The sequence below is a fragment of the Phaethon aethereus genome (assembly GCF_964289735.1).
Source record: "Phaethon aethereus genome assembly, chromosome: 1".
Lineage (NCBI taxonomy): Eukaryota > Metazoa > Chordata > Aves > Phaethontiformes > Phaethontidae > Phaethon > Phaethon aethereus.
The window spans coordinates 129,095,754-129,115,626 of record NC_138575.1 but is presented as its reverse complement, the minus strand read 5'-3'; the positions used below and the strand labels follow the sequence as shown (position 1 = coordinate 129,115,626).

The 19,873-nt window shown below is 38.8% G+C and overlaps 1 protein-coding gene across 1 annotated transcript; it reads right to left on the bottom strand.

Moving 5' to 3' along the window:
* Positions 1–2,218: 2,218 nt before the first annotated feature.
* Positions 2,219–19,493, bottom strand: TAB3 (TGF-beta activated kinase 1 (MAP3K7) binding protein 3; the record flags this gene model as incomplete). Its single annotated transcript, XM_081998921.1, has 6 exons — positions 2,219–3,105; positions 6,130–6,213; positions 7,856–7,949; positions 11,196–11,356; positions 14,469–15,921; positions 19,392–19,493. 6 exons carry the CDS (start codon positions 19,491–19,493, stop codon positions 2,957–2,959), a joined length of 2,043 nt encoding a protein of 680 aa, XP_081855047.1. The 3' UTR covers positions 2,219–2,956.
* Between the last annotated feature and the right edge of the window lie 380 nt (positions 19,494–19,873).

Genomic DNA, 19,873 nt, shown 5'->3' with positions numbered 1-19,873 from the left:
ACACACACACACACACACAGAGTTTATACAATACAGTGCATTTTGTATGGCAGCTGACATTAGGGTTTTATGTGCATTCAATAAATATTACACAAACCAATCTTTTTGGCATAATCTACAACTCAGGGTGTGAACGGCGCCACCTGCTTTCAGAAGGAAAATGGATCTTCCAATATTCAAGATACAATTTACATTCTAACAAACTAGAAATATTCAAGCACCATATAAAGTCTCTACTATGAATGTTTGAGTATGGGCATATACAAGTAAAACTAAAATACAACAGAATGGTGGCTGATTTTTTTTTTTTTTTGTACAAGCAACAAATGAGAGTAATTGAAAACCTGGAGTAAAATTATTGATACAAAGGAATTAATTTGCAATTTAACAACACTCGGTCTTCTGGAAAGTATCTTGCTGTCGTGGCAGCCTTCCTTCTCTTCCTCTGGTGAAGCTACGACTTGGACTAGCAAGTCTCCATTTGTGGTTATTCAGTTCAGGGAATTATTGGACTGCAAGCATTTCCCCCCCACTTCAAAAGCAGGCTGTCTGAAAATGGTGCAGCTGTATTGCTGCATGACACACCTACTCTCATTTGCTGACTGTCATTTCAGTTGCTATCATTTTGTAATTCCAGCATAAACAAATGCTTCTAGAACAGAAGTACAAATTAACCGAAAACTGAAATAATACAAAGGCAAAGGCATCACAGTAGAAAAGTCATGAAGTTACTAGTATTGACTAATTGAGTAAACATTATGACGCTGATAACAGAAATGGTTTTGCTTATCTTAGGTATAATACTTCTGCTCATCTGTTTTCTGGTTATCTCAGTTTTGTCAGACTGTCCACTTATATGAAACAAAATTACTATTTGCTTTCTGACTTCATTTGACAGTAATTTTTTTGCCCCTTTCCACATGTGATGAGCTCCCCACATTGTAATATAGGAGGGAAGGAAGGAGAGGAGAGGGAAGGAGCGGAGAGAGAAGGAGAGGGGAGGAAAACTAGCTCCGATGCCTTTGACTTTGTTTTGCTCATCAGTGGTGCACACTGATTGCTGGAGATCTCTTAGCTTATGCTGAAGATTTAATTAGTGCAAGAACATATTGAAAAATGCCAGATAAAATATGGGTTCCTCATCTAAGACCAGTTTGTTTTTTACTGTTGTCTTTATAAATTGCAGGGAGACAAGACACCAGATTGAGCAATGCAGTCAAGACGAGTTTTCTTCCACCCACCCCTTACAAACACTGCTTTATTTTAAATAAGGATTCAGACACATGATTGTTCTACCACAGCTTAACATGTTATCACACATCAAGTGAATTGTGGTAATTGACCATATGGATGTGGCTGCCATGAGCTAAGAACAAGTTAAAATGAAGTAGTTTAAATCTCTTCTGGTAAGGTTTAGCTAGCACATATTGCCTCACAGTTGCAAAGGCAATTACCATAACTCAGCTGACGTGCTTGCGTCTCTGAATCTTGACAAAGTTATACCATAAGAACTCAAATGCACTGTACCAGCTTCTGACCAGTACACAAGAACATCCTATTCAGTCGCACAGTTGTGTAACATAATCATTCAGCTGCCCAAACCCAGGTTTGATTTCACAAGTATTGAGTGCTTTATTACAGCAACCTGAAGCATTCAAACAAATTGAACATCACCTTTACAATACAGTATATCATATGCATAAAAGTACCAGTATGATTTTCAGTTGCAAGTCTTGTGTTCTTCAATCTACGGCAAATATTTCCTGACCAAAGTAAAAAGAATTGCAGTGTGTAATTTTTCAGGATCTGGCATCTGCTATTTTATACAGGCTGGTTTATTAACGATGTGCAAATAAACCTTTACTGAAGAGCTAATTGATTAATTATTTTTCAGCTGACTTTGAACTGGGGCACAAAGTACCTTCTGTGCTGTAAACATCATGAATTCTTCACAAATTGGAAGCTGAAAAGGCCTAAGGAACTAGGTACAAACTCTTCTCATACAGAACCATGGCTGAGCTCAAGTCTTCCAAAACAAATCTGGAGTAGTCTGTGTTTGGTATATGTCCCTGTGCTACTACACAGCACAGGCTTAGAAGATTGCTGTATATAAAAGCATACTTTTAGCTTTGAAACACGACAGTCTAATGAAAGCATGCAGCAGTATTTTCATCCGTAACATGGTAGAATTCATTCTTAGTTTATTACCAGTGTTGACACAGCCAGGTGAGCACTGTACAAGCAAAAGGGATTGTAAAAAATTACCTCTGATTGAACTCTCTGTAACACTCATACGGTATCTCATTTAGTCACCTTAGGTTACTATTTCAAACAGCAATTTTTTGTAGACATAAGTTACCCTGAAAAAAAGCAGCAATTACAAATACCCTTCTCCTTGTTTTTTTATACATTACAAAATTTATCATTGCATTTACCTGTCATCTTTTTCAGTAGCTTACAATCTAGAAGCACAGGGAGCCTTTGTTTTTTCCAGCTAGCTGTGGCCAGGTTAAGTCAGCTCTGGCTCTTCAGTTTTTCTGGTTAAGTGTAACATTTCACACCATTACTAAGAGTCCTATAATTTTTTTTTAAAAAACAATATTTTTTTTTTTTTCTTAGAGCCACTAAGCAGTAACTATAACCACAGGACTAAACACCAGTAGTTATTTGGTTTCCTGTATACATTCTTCCCAAAAGTAATCCTTTTACCTTTTCAGGTTTCATTTTCTGCTTTGCTCACTGCAATGGGATAAGAAGGAATTTCACCCTTAATTTATTTATTTTTAGTGTAGCACAAGCAGAAACATCTTAACACATTACCCCCACCCGTTGCAATATGAAGATTGTTGACTGGCAAAGGCCGGGCAGATGGACTGAAAGGTTCCCCATGTTTCCTTCTCCTACAGCTGTCGGCTTGAGAGCATATTTTCAACCCAATGCAACCCCTTCCTGATTTTCAGGTGTATCGTGGCATTTCACACTGCTCACAGCGATTTAGTGCTGGGTGATTTAGAAAGGTGCAGCTATCACAATTCCATGGAGCCCCTTCAAAGTCTTCATCTCTCGGCTGAGTCCGTGGAGTCTGTTTGGAGCTGTTTTGATGCTCTAAAGAAAGACAAACATTTTTTCATATTTCAGAAAAGAAGGTTGATAGGCAAGATGATGCTGATGGTTTGTCCCCTCATTAAACATTTCATCTTAAAATGAACGTGGAAACCTTTCCACTTAGTTAACATTAAAGGTCTTTTGCTAAGGCACTTCTAATTCAGTTTATGAAATCTGAATATTTAAAGTTTTTAATTTCTGTAAAGAGTCTCTTAACTGTATTACATTAAAAACAAAAAGAGCAGTCACCACTGTTAGGTCACTGATACTGCTAAAGGTTTAATAGCTTAAAACGTACTAAAAAGTTTGTTACTGGCACTGCAACACCATGCTGTTAAGGAATGACTTCATAGGTTTATGTACAGCAGTCTATTACCAAATTCTAAATTCCAATAACCCTATTTTGCCTGAAGTGAAAGACTACTTCTAACTTAGTTCCTTTGACCAGTCTATCAGATGATATATATTCTGCATCTTTTTCTAGCATTTATCCTGAAAAGGCTGAAAAAAATACAATATAAAAATAAAATGGCCTGTTTCAAAACAAGATGATTGTTTTTCTTCCTCACGGCTTTGCAAGCAGGAATGTGTGTATGTAAATCAGCATGTAAAAGTCTGTTTTCATTCATAAAATCAGCATGCAAAATGTACATTAGGTATTAACCCATGGAAAGACTTGGTTTTCTGATGTCTCCTACCACCACTTCAAGACCTCAGGTTACCTCCTAAAAGTGACAAATACTCCTAGGATATGGAAACACAACATTTTACCAAATGTTACTATTTGAAACAACATTAGCACATCTGCTAAACAAACATCTGTAGATCAGCTTAATTAAAAGAGAACTATGTTGTAAAAAAGGACTGCAATTTGTAATTCAAAGTGCACGCATTGCTGTCACCTGCCAAGAAATCTAGCAGATGGGTGACGACAAAGTTAGTGCAAATAGTACATAGGTTTGTCTTCACAGACATACTTAAAAGAAAATAAATGTAACCCCCTTCCTTAGATGTAAGCTCTCTCCAGGACAGAATTTGCATAGTCACATCAACAGTGCTTGGCCTCATCAAATTTCTTCTAAGCAAGCAAGTAGTGTGGGCACTAGACTGCATTCATGTTGACTAGCCAGATGGCAGCACAGAGCAGACCCTTGTCTGCTTGTACCTGTCTGTCTGCCAGCTCAGAGCAGAATATTAAGGAATAATATTCAACAGCTGAATATTAAGGAAATTGAATTTAAGAAAAAAAAAAAATTTGACAACTCCACATTAAAAGCCAAGCTCAGAATACAATACACCAGCCCTCAAACTGATCTCTAATAAGTTGACAGACACAACCTGGAAGTTAGTCATAAAAGTTGTACTACTCCTTACAAGATACTCTTTCCAATTGCCAAATAAAATCACTTATTTCATGCAAATTTTGCACATTATTTTGCTTTGAAATAATAAATCAAATAGGCTAGTGTAATTAAGAGTATCTCTTCAAACATCAAGAAGTAGCAGTGCCTTAAATCAACCACATGACCACTGCAATTTAACATGAATCCAGGCAGCTGCCTTCATGCCACCGCTTAGCTGCTGCTACCGTCTTTCCTGGATGCTACCACCTATGCAGCATTGGTTTTTCGGGTTTTTTTGGAACCACAAGCAGTAGTTCTGGGCCTTCTCTTTCTTTTAAATTTCCACATACTAAACATTTTATTACATCAAAGGGTAAAATACTTGCTTCAAAAGAGGGGGGGAAAACTTCCTTATAGGAAATCAAAATTCAACTGCAAAAACCTTTGTAAAGTACTTATCAGCAACTAGAACTTATTTACAAAATTTGGATTTTCAAGCAGACTATATTATTACTGATTCAGAAGAGTGACGACTTTTCTACTAACAATTTTAGTACATGCTAGTTACAGTAAGAGGAGACACACTATTATAAATGCTATCACACATAATATTTTTGGAGAAAAGACCACTGTTTTCTCTATATCAGAACACAGGATACCAGACTAGCTATTTCAGGAGAAAGATATGAAGTGTTCAAAAACTTCCATTAATATTTGAAACCATTCTTTTAACAGATTTCAGCAAGGAAAAAAAAGTCCAAAAATACCTGAGACAAAAGGTAGGATTCTGCTCCAAAATCAACACTAAACATAATGGAGTACACAGAGCACTGAGCTACATGGTGACTAGGTGCCTACTTAGGATGAGTTGAGTCACTCTGGGATGTACTGACTGAAATTCCACTGGACAAAAAGTGAAACTAAATACGTATGTCCTGTGCTTACATAAAACTTAAGTGTCCTAAGCTGGATATGAATCCTAGATACTATACAATTAGCACAGAAAATTTTAGAAACCAGTAATGAACTTCTACAAGTGGGATACTGTCATCTCTTTAGACCGATGTGACGAAACATGTTCTGTCTTGGTCCTTAAAATGTCTGAAGCTCTTGCTGTGCTAAAAACTTCAGGGCTACTGTGAAATTCATACTCTGCACAAAAAATAGGTAAAGTGTGACCAGCCAAGTTAAAATATAATTAAAAATATAAATGCAAATTTTAAAAAGCTGCTGTGATCAATTAAATTTACATAAAATAAACTATAAATTCCTAACAACATGTATTAGAAGACGGCTACACAAACCTGACAAAGAGCTTTTACCTTACAAGTATTTAAAAAAACCCCGTAATTAGGAAGCTCCAGTTAACATGTAAAAGTTTGCATACTTTCAACTTTCTTTCTAATAGTGAATAACAGCATTTACAAACAACATATTAACAGAACATTCACTTGCAACAACCTGCCTGAGGAAAACAAGTTGTAGCCAGGATTACATTACACTTATATAAAAATGTTCTGGTTTGGCTTATATAGAGAGAAAAGTTATAATTAGATTTCTAAATTACTAAGAAGTAATAATCAGAATTGCGTCTTGTCATCACAGAGGTTTTTAAAAAAAAAGGGGGGGGGGGGCTTTCTCAATGCAGATTAGGTAACTTGATGCTTGTTTGTTGACCTACCCTTTTTATATGGCTTTGGTGGCACAACAGGACCAGGCTCTATGTTATCATAGAAGTTACACGTGGCTTTCGGATCAAAGTTCCCTGTCAGAAAAGAAAAGTAAGAAACCGTAACTCCAAGGTTATTCACACGCCTATGCCAGTGACAGGAACATCTAGAGGCTTCAGATTTTATACATCTTTTTATTATGACATTATATATTAGCTTTTTCCTGAGTAGTCTTTTGTCACGTTTTCAGTTTTGTGTGGATTCTAGTAATTTTTAGCAGACTAATCCCATATTGAAGCATGAACTCCATCTCAGTGTTCTATATTGCTTTACAAGTTTGTGAAAACATAAATCTTTGGCTAGGACACATTCTTGGTAAAAGAGGAGGACTATGCATAATCTAATCTATTTGACCGTATTTATGTCAAGTTTCTGTCACAGAAAGAGGATTTTTAAATATCTAAGTAGATTTCTGTTTGCCAACTTCATGGTTGCAATCTATAGTTCTGTTTTGTATTACTTGGTCAGAGCTTTTGCCAACAAAAAGTTAAAAATTTAAGTAAAGAACCTTGCCTAAGGAGTTTTGGGTTTTTTTTATTTGGTCTTGACAAAGTCATTTTTAAGTCACCACTTTCTTGGTAATGTAATTTAACTTGGCCAACAGAAATATTAGCAAGTCCAGTTTATCAGGTTGCAACTAAAAAAGACAACTTTTAGAGATAAATTGATACTGATAATCAAAATTGACCTTCAAAGAATCCAAGTATCCATATATAAGCACATACGATATTAGAATCATAGAATCCTTTAGGTTGGAAAAGACCCTTAAGATCATCGAGTCCAACCATTAACCTAGCACTGCCAAGTTCACCGCTAAACCATGTCTCTAAGCACCACTTCTACACATCTTCCAAATACGTCCAGGGATATGACTCAACCACTTCCCTGGGCAGCCTATTCCAATGCTTAACAACCCTTTCAGTAAAGAAATTTTTCCTAATATCCAATCTAAACCTCCCCTGGCGCAACTTGAGGCCATTTCCTCTCATCCCATTGCTTGTTACTTGGGAAAATAGATCAACACTCACCTTGCTACAAACCCCTTTCAGGTAGCTGTACAGACCCATAACGTCTCCCCTCAGCCTCCTCTTCTCCAGAATAAACAACCCCAGCTCCCTCAGCCACTCCTCATAACACTTGTGCTCCAGACCCTTCACCAGCTTTGTTGCCCTTCTTTGGACACGCTCTAGCACCTCAGCATCCTTCTTGTAGTGAGAGGTCCAAAACTGAACACAGGATTTGAGGTGTGGCCTCACCAGTGCCGAGTACAGGGGCACAATCACTTCCCTACTCCTGCTGACCATGCTAGTTCTGATACAGGCCAGGATGCTGTTGGCCTTCTTGGCCCCCTGGGCACACTGCTGGCTCATATTCAGCCCGCTGTCGAGCAACACCCCCAGGTCCTTTTCCACCAGGCAGCTCTCCAGCCACTCTTCCCCAAGCCTGTAGCACTGCATGGGGTTGTTGTGACCAAGTGCAGGACCTGGCACTTAGCCTTGTTGAATCTCATACAATCAGCCTCAGTCCATTGATCCAGCCTGTCCAGATCCCTCCAGATCCTGTCTCTATCCCATATAGAGCCTTTCCAGATCAACACTCCTGCCCAACTTGGTGTCATCTGCAACACTCCCACCCATACTTAAATTATGCTTTAAAAAAACCCTATCAATTCTATACCTCTAGATTGAAGGAGATCAACTTCTTTCAGTGTACAGTCAACATTTATCTGGAGCTGTCTGTTGAGGCTTCTCAATCTGGTCATTTCCTCAGGCTATAAAGAAACAACCCAAAATAGTAACTGTGGGAAAGTCAGTATCTTATCTGACATAGAAGTAACATTGCTATATCTTTGTTAACAGCTTTATTAGAAACTGAGTACAGATAAGGCCCTGAAAAAAACAGCCAAGATTCCACTGTCTGTTCTGCCCCTCCCGCCCCAGTTTGTTCCCTCAAATAACATTCTCCTATTGGCATTTGAGGAGGAAAACAAACCAAACTGACAAAAATGAACAAGTTACTTAATATTAAAACTCATTAGTAATTAGTTATAGCTGAGCTCAAGTTTATAAAACCATATACTTCATAACATTTTGTATAAATTGATGACTTGCTACATGAGTTTACATCAAAATGATCAGGAAACAGAATACAAGCTGCAGTTCACATTAATCATATTTGGTTATAACTGAATAAGGTCAGAAGTTTATTTATTTGCATCACCCCAAGGAGCTCCAATATGCCAAAACTTCTAGCCCAGTATATTTAAATCATTCCATTCTGCAAGACAGTAATTATTCTTAACAAAATAATCAGTTAAGTCCGTATATTTGCATGTCATTAAGAAGCTCCAAGTCAGTGGAATACAAAGTGTTCTTAATGGTAGCAGCATTGATTCTAACATGTATGTAGGAATAACTATCCTATCCTAGGATACATTCCAGCATCACAAAGTCACAGAATGTTTGAGGTTGGAAGGGACATCTGGAGGTCATCTGGTCCAACTCCTCTGCCCAGACAGCAAATGGCTTTTGAGTATCTCTAAGGATGAAGACTCTACAACCGCTCCGGGCAACCTGTACCAGTGCTCAGTCAACCACACAGTAAAAAAAGTGGTTCCTGATGTTCAGAGGGATCCTCCTGTGTTTCAGTTTGTGCCCTCTGCCTCTGGTCCTGTGACTAGGCACCTGTGGAAAGAGCCTGGCTTTGTCCTCTCTGCACCCTCCCTTCAGGACTTTGTACATTGATAAAATCCCCCCTGAGTCTTCTCTTCTCCAGGCTGAAGAGTCCCAGCTCTCTCAGCCTATCCTCACAGGAGAGATGCTCCAGTCCCTTAATCATCTGTGTGGCCCTTCATTGGACTCCTGAGTATGACCATGTCTCTCTCTCGTACTGGGGAGCCCACTCCTGAACATCATACTCCAAGTGTGGCCTCACCAGTGCTGAATAAAGGGGATTATTATTATTATTATTTTGTTTTCTTTCTATATATTATTTTCTCTCCACTTGCTAGCAACACTTCTAATACAGCCCAAGATATCATTAGCCTTCTTTGCCACATTGCTGGCTCATATTCAGCTTGGTCTACACCATGACCTTTTCTGCAAAATTGCCTTCCAGCACTAGCTGACTACAGCCCTCAGCTTATACTGGTACATGGGGTTGTTCCTCTGCAAGCACAGGACTTAGTACTTCCCCTTGCTGAATGGTAAAAGGTTCCTGCCAGCTCATTTGTCCAGGTTGTTGAGGTCCCTCTGAATGGCAGCACAACTCTCCCAGTTTTGTGTCATTAGCAAACTTGCTGAGGGTATACTCTGCCCCATCACCCAAATCATTAAGGAAGATGTTAAACGGGATCAGACCCAGTATTGACTCCTGCAATACACCGCTAGTTGTATTGGCCTCCAACCACACTTTGTGCCACTGGCCAATGCTCTTGGCCTGGCTGTTCAGTCAGTTTTCAATCCACTGTCTGCTCATCCAGCCCATTCTTCATCAGCTTCAGGAGACAGTGCTGAAAGCCTTACTGAAGTCTAGGCAGACCATAACTACTGCTCTCCCCTCATTTACCAGGCCAGTCTCTTCATCGCAGAAGTGTATCAAATTGATCAAGCTTGACTTCCCCTTGGTGAATCCATGCTGATTACTACTGATCACCAGAAATGGTCTCCAGAATTAGCTGAACTGTCGTGTTCCCAGGGATCAAGGTGATGTTGACCAGCTTGTAGGAACTACTAGGTCCTCCTTTTTGAAGACAAGAGTGACATTTGCCCTCCTCTAGTCTTTGGGCACTTCTCCCAAACACCATAATCAACCAAAGACTCAAGAGTGGCCTCGCAATGACATCGGCCAGCTCCCTCAGCGCTCATGGGTGCATCCCATCCAGGACCATGAACTCATGTATGTCTGCTTTGCTTAACTATTCTCTGACCTGATCCTCTTCCACCAAGGGTATACCTTCCTTGCTCCAGACTTTTCCCAGAATCTCTGGGACCTGGGATTCCTGAAGGCCTGTAAAGACTGAGGCAAAGGCAGCATTCAGTATCTCAGTCTTTTCCATGTCCTATGTAACCAGGTGTCATTGACCAATGGGCCCACATTTTCGCTAGCCTTCCTTTTGTCACCTATGTAACAACAGAAGCCCTTCTTTTTGTCTTTGACATCCTGCACCAGAATCAACTCCAGTTGGGCCTTGGCTTTCCTAACCTCATCCCTGCATACTCAGCCAGTGCCTCTTGTGTTCCTCCCAGGAACACACCTGCCAAATGCCACCCTGAGACAGGTGAGACATACAGCAGCCATACTAGTTCAGCTAACAGCCCCTACTATGCCTTCCAGCCTGCATCTGTGTGCATTATGTCAACACAGTGAGTAAGTCTGAACTGATTTGGCTAACAACTGCACAAAGTGGAAGTTATTTTTCAGTCAGATGAATTCCCTTATCAGAGCCATACAGATGTTTGGGCTAGTGTCACTTGCAGGTGGAAGTCACACAGATAGGAAGAATCAAAAACAGGAGAGAAGGGTGACAACTATTTGAGCCAATACCACCACTGGAAAGTTACTTGGCACATACTGCACATGCCAAATGGGAAACAGATTGTCTAGGAGATGCAACTACTCAAACAACAACACACCTCAATATAACAAAACCCCTTTTAAAAAAAAAGTGAAACTTTGCGGCATGTACACCGAGCTGTATATGGCTCAAGCTCTTTAAATAGACTTGGACATACACATTTATAGGTTGTTAGGAAAGTAACTATCTATTCAGTTTTGTGGCCCATAAAAGCACATGTATACAAGACTCAGAAATTCTGTTGTGAACACTAAGAAAGCTGGACACATACTTGTTTCTTAAGTTATAAGAACTGGCTTACAGCGAGCCAAGAACTTAGAAAAATCATCTCCAAAGACTGAAGATTTTATACCCCGAAATATTTTTTGTACAATACTTTAGTTCATGAAAACATAAAAAATAAATTTGTATCTTGAATTAAAATACTAACAAATTGCTTACTGTTGGAATTGCAGTTGTACAGCTAACTCTTCGAAGCCGTCTCTGCATTAGATCATGCTCCATGCCATTGACTTCAGCTTTCAGGCGTTCGAGCTCTTCTTTCTCAAGCTTCAGTTCCTTTGCTAATCTCTCCATCCTTGCTCGTTGATGTAACAGCAAGGCTAATGGTTTACACAGAATAAATAGTTACTAACACAAAAAACCTGGAAAACTGAATTCTTATGCGTAAGAGTCATGAGTGACCTTTCTGGAAAAAAAAAGTGATCATAAACATGCAGCCAAATATCAGTGTGAAGATGCTTTCATGCCAAATGAACTACAATTTAGAACAAAGTTCTTCCAGAATAAAAACACATTTTAAACAGTAACTTGAAGTTGATATTACCATTTTGGTCAAAGCTTCTTTTTTTGCATTTGGTCTTTCTCGTCTCAAAAATACAAAGGCACCTGTACAAGGAGACAGCTTCTCAGGATGAAACAGCAACCTAGTTATATTAATACTGTACTGACAAAAAAAAAAAAATACCAGAGGTAAGATCAGAAGGTAACACACACTTCATATCTGCTGCTCAATAGCAGCTGACACACTAGCCTTAAGACATTAGCCAAATGTCAGTCATGAATTGTTTTTTTCACTGCTGGTGCAGATTATGGTATATTCTTAACTTTTCAATAAGCTCAGTACTATAAATTCCCCAGTGCTCTATGGCAAAACTATAGAACTTAAATAAAACAGATTAGAGAATCCAGAAAATAACAAGTGGGGGCAGCTCAGGTGCTTCAGAGTCTTTAATTCTGCAGTAGAGCTGATCTGCTGTTCTCTAACCTCTCTCTGCTGTTAATCATGCTCTCTTATTTTTGTCATGGTACTGAAACTTATGACTCTCGGTCACAAGCTGATGTTGGGCTCCCAGAGCAACCAAAGAATAAATTCTGACCAGCCGGAAAATAATATTCAGTTTCTGCAGGAAGAGTCTGTCTCAGTATTTCATTATGATGCAAAACTGGCCAAGTTAATTCGTGTGATACTTCGCACTTTCTGATCTGGGTGTTTTTAACCTGATTAAAGTCTACTAGGACAGAGAAAAATAAGAGAAATTTGGTGTGGGTGTTCAGACAAGCCCACTGCTCATATAACAATGTTCATACATTTGAACAGTTGGCTGGAAGACATTACAGAATCTGCAAAATGCGGTTTCATACAATGCACCAGCCAGCACCTGCCCTCTTCTTCACCACTATCCAACACAGGCAAAGGAAAACCAAATAATCTCTCAAGAGTATTTGCATACTAGCTAAAAAAAGTTAGAAAAATAAGCAACAATATGACACAGCTTACTGGGGGAGGATAAAAAACCCCAACCCAGTCAGGAGCATAAAAATGACAGTGGTTTTTATCAGATATCAGTATTCTGTGCAAAAAAAGTAGCACTGTACTTTGGATTTTGTATGGATCCACCAATTCATGGCCAAAGAATAAACACTGAAAATCCTATCCATGAATAACATCAGATGTTTTTATAATACAGGCACCAGTATTACTGAACAAAACTGTTCTCTACTTTTTGAAGTAGTGTTAAGTCATCCAAGTAGAATTTAAGAGATCACAAAATTTTAAAAAAGTACAGACACCAGGCTATATGATTTTCCACTATCAAACCTTGTCTTTGTGTGATTCCTCCCAATTCAACATCTGATATAACTACATTACATAGCTTCTCTTTATACTCTAGCACAACTCATCAAACATGACTCATGCTACAAAGCAACAGTGGAAGTACAGACACTAGAATGGATTTTTGTTAACGCTTTTCACCATAGTTCATATTCAAAAGAAAATTAAATAAACTTCTTCCCTATATTAAGCTGTTAAGTATACTCTTCTTTAGGACTCCTTTGTGGTAGTAAAGAATATAATGTTTATTCTTCTACAATTTATTTCTATCAAGAGTTCAGAGTGCAGCAGTACTAAAGGCTGTAATAAAGTCCCAGCTGTGGTAGGTATTGCCACAAAAGCAGATGCCCCAAAAAGCATATATTAACTTTTTTGGTTTATCATTATGTTGGTTTTATTGGTTTTGTTTTCCAAATACACAAATCTAGTCAAAAATACAACAGGAAAACCAGATTTCTACATTTCAGAATATGTGTTTCTCAGAGCATATAGCCTAGGAGTTACAGACCTACTAGTGTTCATTGTCTCTAAATAACATTTCTAACTGGGTCTACCAGGTACAGAACAGACCTTTGCTGATGAGTTAGAATAGCTCAAAAGACACGAATTGAGAAATCAGGAACTACAGGGCAGCATTATAACCATTATTTCAGCTCTCAAATGAAAGGATGGCTAGAAGGAGCAATGGAGGAATAGACTCCCCTTTCCAAACACAAATCTAGAAACAAAGCTCATTCTTTAAATAATTGCTGCTGATTATTATTCTGTCATTACCCAAACGATTGGTTTGAATGCTTGCAGACTGTTTCATTTGCTCAATTTTAAGTGGTTTCATATCTATAAAGCAGATTGAGAAAAACAGTTTTCAGCTAGAATTTCAATTTCACCTTTTTTTTTTTTAACTAAATTACTTAATTCTTCATTTATACGTGGCATTAAGACTAATTATGTTCTATTCCTGGGCAGAAGAACATACACCCTAAAATTTGTCTGCCAATCTCTTCTTCCTCTTTGAAAGTGGAAGACATAAACTTTTGATTAAGTTCTTAAAAATAATTATTTTAATACCTTTCACAACAAAAATATGATTTGTGTTGACACCTGAAATAATTTTAGCTGCAATCCTACCTCTCCCTTCTTTCACTTACAACTCTTCAATCTAAACCAAATAAATTGGATTCAAATTCCCTGAAGAAGTTAGTGCTTCACGTTTTATAAAGCATCCGAGTATGGAACAATATGAAAAATAATAAAATCCACATGTAAATTTATGACACAGTTCTTCAAACACAGAATTTACAAACTGGACACACAGTATATGAACAAACCACTTACTCTTGCTAGTTTCAGTGTTTTCTGTTAAGAAATTCCCCTAACATCAAAAGCATAGCAACTTTAAGAATCTCAGAAATTCTTTATGTATTAGACAGAAATTTGGCAAAATTTTTAAAAAATCAGAACAAACTCTCTCATTAGATGGTTTTTAGTGCAATTTCTATCCTTCTCTGTACAGGTTCAAAAATTTTCACTTAGTAAGTAGCAAAATCAAGATGAAAATGCATTTCACAATAATACAATTTGCAGGGTGAAACATTTACCTTGAGTGTAAGCATAGTCGTCTGATCCAGAACTGGAACTTCTCTGATATTTATGGCTTCCTTTTTCTCCTCCAGATCCTGGGATTACAGAAATAGGCTGAATAGGTTCTGGTGCTGCAGAACGCTCTTCTTGGTCCACTAAATTTAAAAGATTCTCAGTCGGTGCTCGACCTACTGTGATTTTAAAAATGGTTGGGTTTGGCTGAGATACCATTACCCGAGGAGACTGTGTTGGTGCACCTGTAGGTCCAGTTGGTTGAGTGTAGGTAATATATACTGGATTAACACTAAATGGAGGTTTGGGTTGACCTGACATACCTCTTGATGGAGAGCTTGAAGGAGGAGTAGTGGCTGCATACAGTGGGTGCTGGTTTCGTTGAGACGGTTGATTACTTATTGGTGAAGGACTTCTGTTCATTGCAGTCCCAGGTCTTTGTGGTGGCTCAACTGTAATTTCTATTTTATTCATGGAACCTTTGGGTAAACTAGGTCCAGCAAAAGGAGGAAGATATGATACAGAGTGACCGCCTTGTTTTTGGAAAGTCTGGGATGCTTGCTGATATGGATGGGGTGGGACAGTTGAAGGACTAGGAGGCATGAAAACATGTGAACTCTGATGACCCAGCTGAGGAGGTTGAACCTGGTGTTGAGGAGAGCCAAAGGGAGAGGGACACTGGGATGCCGGTGGTGACCGAAAAGCTGACTGAGGGATCTGGGGTTGTTTAGGAGAATACTGAGAAGGTTGGTAGTTCTGTTGATGTGGATACACAGGTAGAGGACGGGGAGTATAATGTGGAACTGGGCCCTGTGGCGATGAATGCCACTGTGTATTCTGAGGAGTCTGTCGTCCTGAAGAACTTTGAGATGTTTGTCTTATATAAATAGAGCCAGGAGTCCCATAAAGATTGCTTGGAATCTGTGGAAGAATTTGTAGAGCTCTGGGTACACTCTGTCCCGAGGGGAGGTTTTGTGATACTGTAACAGTAATGGGATTTGTACTGTATCGAGGTATGTGCATATACGTGGGAGGAGGGCCTTGCATAGCAGACGTGTTCATTCCTGGTTGTATGGAAGATGGCTGTGGAGGTGGCTGTGGAGGAGGAGTAGCTGCATTTCTATTCTGGTCATTCATGAAAAATGGATTGTAACTGGGAGAAGCTGCCACAACAGCAGGAGCAGAATGTGGTTCTTGAACTAAGCATATCAGCTGTTTACCTGCTGTGCGTTGTGGATCAATATGTCCATCACTTGAACTGTGTACCAGTGTACGACCACCATTAAGTTGAGTTCCATCCCCTGCATGATAGCTGGTATGAGGATGAATACCCAGATTAATGTGCAACAGGCTATTTCTATTCATTCTGGTGTCATCAGGGCTATGGTACTCCATATACAAGTATTTGTTGCTCTCCTGTGAGAGGGCTCGACAACAGGCATCTAGGTTGTTGTTGTTCTAGGAGGAAGAATGGACACATCTTATTGTCAAAAACCAAAAGAAAAAGCCACTGCTCAGCATTCAACCAGCATTCAACTGAAGATGCAATCAAGCCTAGCTTGAACACAACTAGGAATAACAACTCACAGATACGAATTTTGAAATAAAGGTAATACCTACTACATCACAGTATGCAAGTAGTCATAGCTCACACTGAATCTAGCAAAATGCTGTGGTAACACCAGCTACAGTGTAACGTATTAAAAATCAAATCCCAGTTTGGGGGAAAACAATGGTTAGAACTCTTGTCATCTTCTGCAGGGAACAGGTAATGTACAATTAACTATTTTAATAACAACACGAATCAAACCAAACCAGATCAAAATTGCAAACTCTGGAAAGGTGAAACAAAAATGTAGATGACACTTTAAAGTTTCACAGAATCACAGAATGGTAGGGGTTGGAAGGGACCTCTGAAGATCATCTGGTCCAACCCTCCTTCCAAGGCAGGATCACCTAGGGCAGGTTGCACAGGAATGCATGCCGTTGGGTTTTGAAGGTGTCCAGAGAAGGAGACTCCACAACCTCTCTGTTTTCACCTTTATTTTACTGTTTACCTGAGTATTTATCTTTTAAACTGTCAGGTAAAGCCCAACCTTTTAAACAGACTTTAGTGTGTTAAAAATTAAGTCAGAATAAGTATTGCTTGAAATAGTACTGGTAATTCCACAAAGCACCTTACAATTCTGACATAATTTCAATGGCCTTTAAATTTCAGGCTCAAGGCTAAAAAAAGGTTTATTCATACATCAGTGAGGAAACCAAATAACCTCTGTAAATATTTGATTTGTTTTGTGGTGCCAGTCGCTAAAACTATACAGACAATAAATTATGAATCAAATCAAAAGTATAATGGGGAATTCCCTTTCCGTTCTTCCCCTCTCCACTCGTTTGAGCTTCATCTAGTCTTGTTAAAAGAACAACAGGAATGATAACTTTTCCAAAAGACTAAAATCACTAGAAAGCATTCCAGACTGGAGATATTTTTTTCCTCCCCAGTTTCTTATACAACAGCCTGTATCAGCTGAGGTTCAGTTTTTAATTTAAACAACAGTGAAAGAAAAAAAAAAAAAGACTTAAAGTCAAGTTCAACTACATCTGGCCCTCAGCACCCTAAATTTGTTACGTGTGATCCAAGACCAGTACCTTCTGTGACACACAGCACCTCCTACCAGAACAAGTGTGTACATATTTATACACACATGCCTACATCCCTGCCTTCCTTAGCATGCTAAAATTACCATTCTAAGGAATATACATTAATAATGTTTTCACTTCTGTTTTAAACACTATCACTGTATAAAGTTTGTATACATACTAATACTCACATGGCCTTGCAATACAATTTTCAACAGCCTATTCAGTTGGTTGAAAAGTCACAGTTACATTTCTTTTCTAAAGGACCGGTACCTAGCCAATCTTAATAATAAAGTGAAGAGGACTTTCCCAACATTTCATATGAATTCACTATCAGGGAACACACATATTCAGCACCTTCTCAGATTAAGACTTACTACTGAACATGACAAAAGACAGAAGAGTCCAACATTTAATTATGTATTGCTCTCACTCTATGGATACTTCTCCCTGACTACTTCCCCTTCATGCCAAACTCCCCTTCTAGATCCCAATTGTCAATGGGAATATCCAGACATATCACTGAAAAATTTAAAACCAAAACATGTGGGAACCAGACCTTATAATAATAACCAGTACCACAGTGCCAAGACAGCAGTCTCATAAAAGTTAACCACTACCATTAGCCACTTGCCACCTAAGCAGGACTTCATAAAGAGAGTCTTCAGCTTCCTTAGGTCACTTCAACAGGGTGGAGGTAAAAAGAACATAGATAGGACAATTCCTAATCTAATTTTCTCTGGGTATGGAATATATTTGTCATTTCAAGGGACCTTCAATTTTCAATAGGTCCAAAACTCAGTGGTTTATATCTGGAGAACGTATTGCAACAGGTTAATGGAAACCAACTCATGTATCTTAAAACAAGTATAAAATGGGTTTGGAAACAAATCCTACACTCTAAAAAGTGACAGATATTTGCAATGTAATGTTAACTAGCTATCCAGAACACTGTATCATAGATACTGAACACCGTATGCTTCTGCAGCATTAGGGGTTCTTTAATTTTATCAGTTTAAAGATGTCTATAAACTTAAACATAGTTCATCAAAAGGATCATGTACTTAACAGTACTGAAGAGATGACTGTCAGGATAAGTAAGGCTTTATATTGCAGGGCTTCCCCCACTTTACATTTGTCGGAAACCAATTACACAGAATCACAGAATGGTAGGGGTTGGAAGGGACCTCTGAAGATCATCTGGTCCAACCCCCCTGCCAAGGCAGGATCACCTAAGGCAGGTTGCACAGGAATGCATCCAGTTGGATTTTGAAGGCCTCCAGAGAAGGAGACTCCATAACCTCTCTGTTCCAGTACTCCATCACCCTCCCAGTAAAGAAGTTTTGTCTCATGTTGAGGTGGAACTTCCTGTGCTGCAGTTTGTGCCCATTGCCCCTCATCCTGTCACTGGGCACTACTGAAAAGAGACTGGCTCCATCCTCCTGACAGCCAGACTTCAGATATTTATAGACATTGATAAGGTCTATAACTCTGGTAATTCATTTGTGTTTGTATGGTTTAGAAGACACACAATGCAAAACTTACAGCCACAGTTTTAAGTAAACCTACTCTTCTGCCAGGGACATGTAGCATGCAAATGCAGCTTCACTACTTTCATATGCAGCAGTTTATCACATTAGGTTCCACCTTAGCTGTGGCCACACAAGGCTAAACAGATCTTACTGTTGTTTCTATTGACAGATGTTTCTATTCCACTCCTGAATCTTCCCATTAACGGAAGGTATTCCCACGACTTTGAAAAATTATTACGTGTGGTCGCTTATTATCACTTCCAATTTGTGACTTTAGATGAAGGTTGAAGGAAGAAGTGGGAAGAAAAAAAAAAAACCCTGCCACCTGACTTGGAAACAGAGAAGTAAAAATAAAACATCTGGACAGCTGTGGCAAAAAGATGCCATGAAAACAGAAAACGTTTATATTCCTAGCTAAAGCCAGTTCCTTGGAAGAAGGAGTCACTGTTTGCTAAAAACTCTGTATATGTATGTTATTTATGCAGCCATCAATAACAATCCCATTAGCCACTTCCTTATCCCTTGTATGCATACAGTCACAGGTCACATAGACAAGGAAGAACAGTCAGCGAAAAAAACCCACAAATATAAGTGAAGAATGATAAAATCTTTGTACATAAAAGACAGGGAAAAAAATGCAAGTAACAGAGTCTTCCACCCTTTCAAAATAAAACCAGAAGAATGACAATCAATGCTCCATGTATACTACTAAAGAGAATTTTCATACTACAAAAATAAGATACACAGACTCTACCATACCTGAAGCATGCACTGAGATACCACCCCTTCAGGTATCTCAGGGAAACGTTGTCGGAGATCATGGAGTACCTGCACATCGAGCTGTTGACTGCCCTGCGCCATGCCAGATTGATGACCTTCCAGATTACCCAAAAATGGAAGTCAACAGGCCTTCCAATGATTATGGTCTTCTGAGGCTTCGGGCATTTTCTGTAAGAAAGAAAACACAATCAATTATCTTTTGAGCCATCACAACAACTTTTCCTCTTTCCACAGCTGCATGTGTAAAAGAACTACTGTATTACATTTTTAGATCTAGATATCAAGAGAGACAATGGCTTAAACACAAGAGTGGGAATCATCAAGTCTCAAATTTATTAAAGCACTTAACATATCACAGGCATGTCTATATGACATTACATTGGAATGCGCTAGTTCAGATCTTTACACAGTCCCATTGTGTTACCATGTAGGCATAACTTAATCTGACCTGCATAAACCGG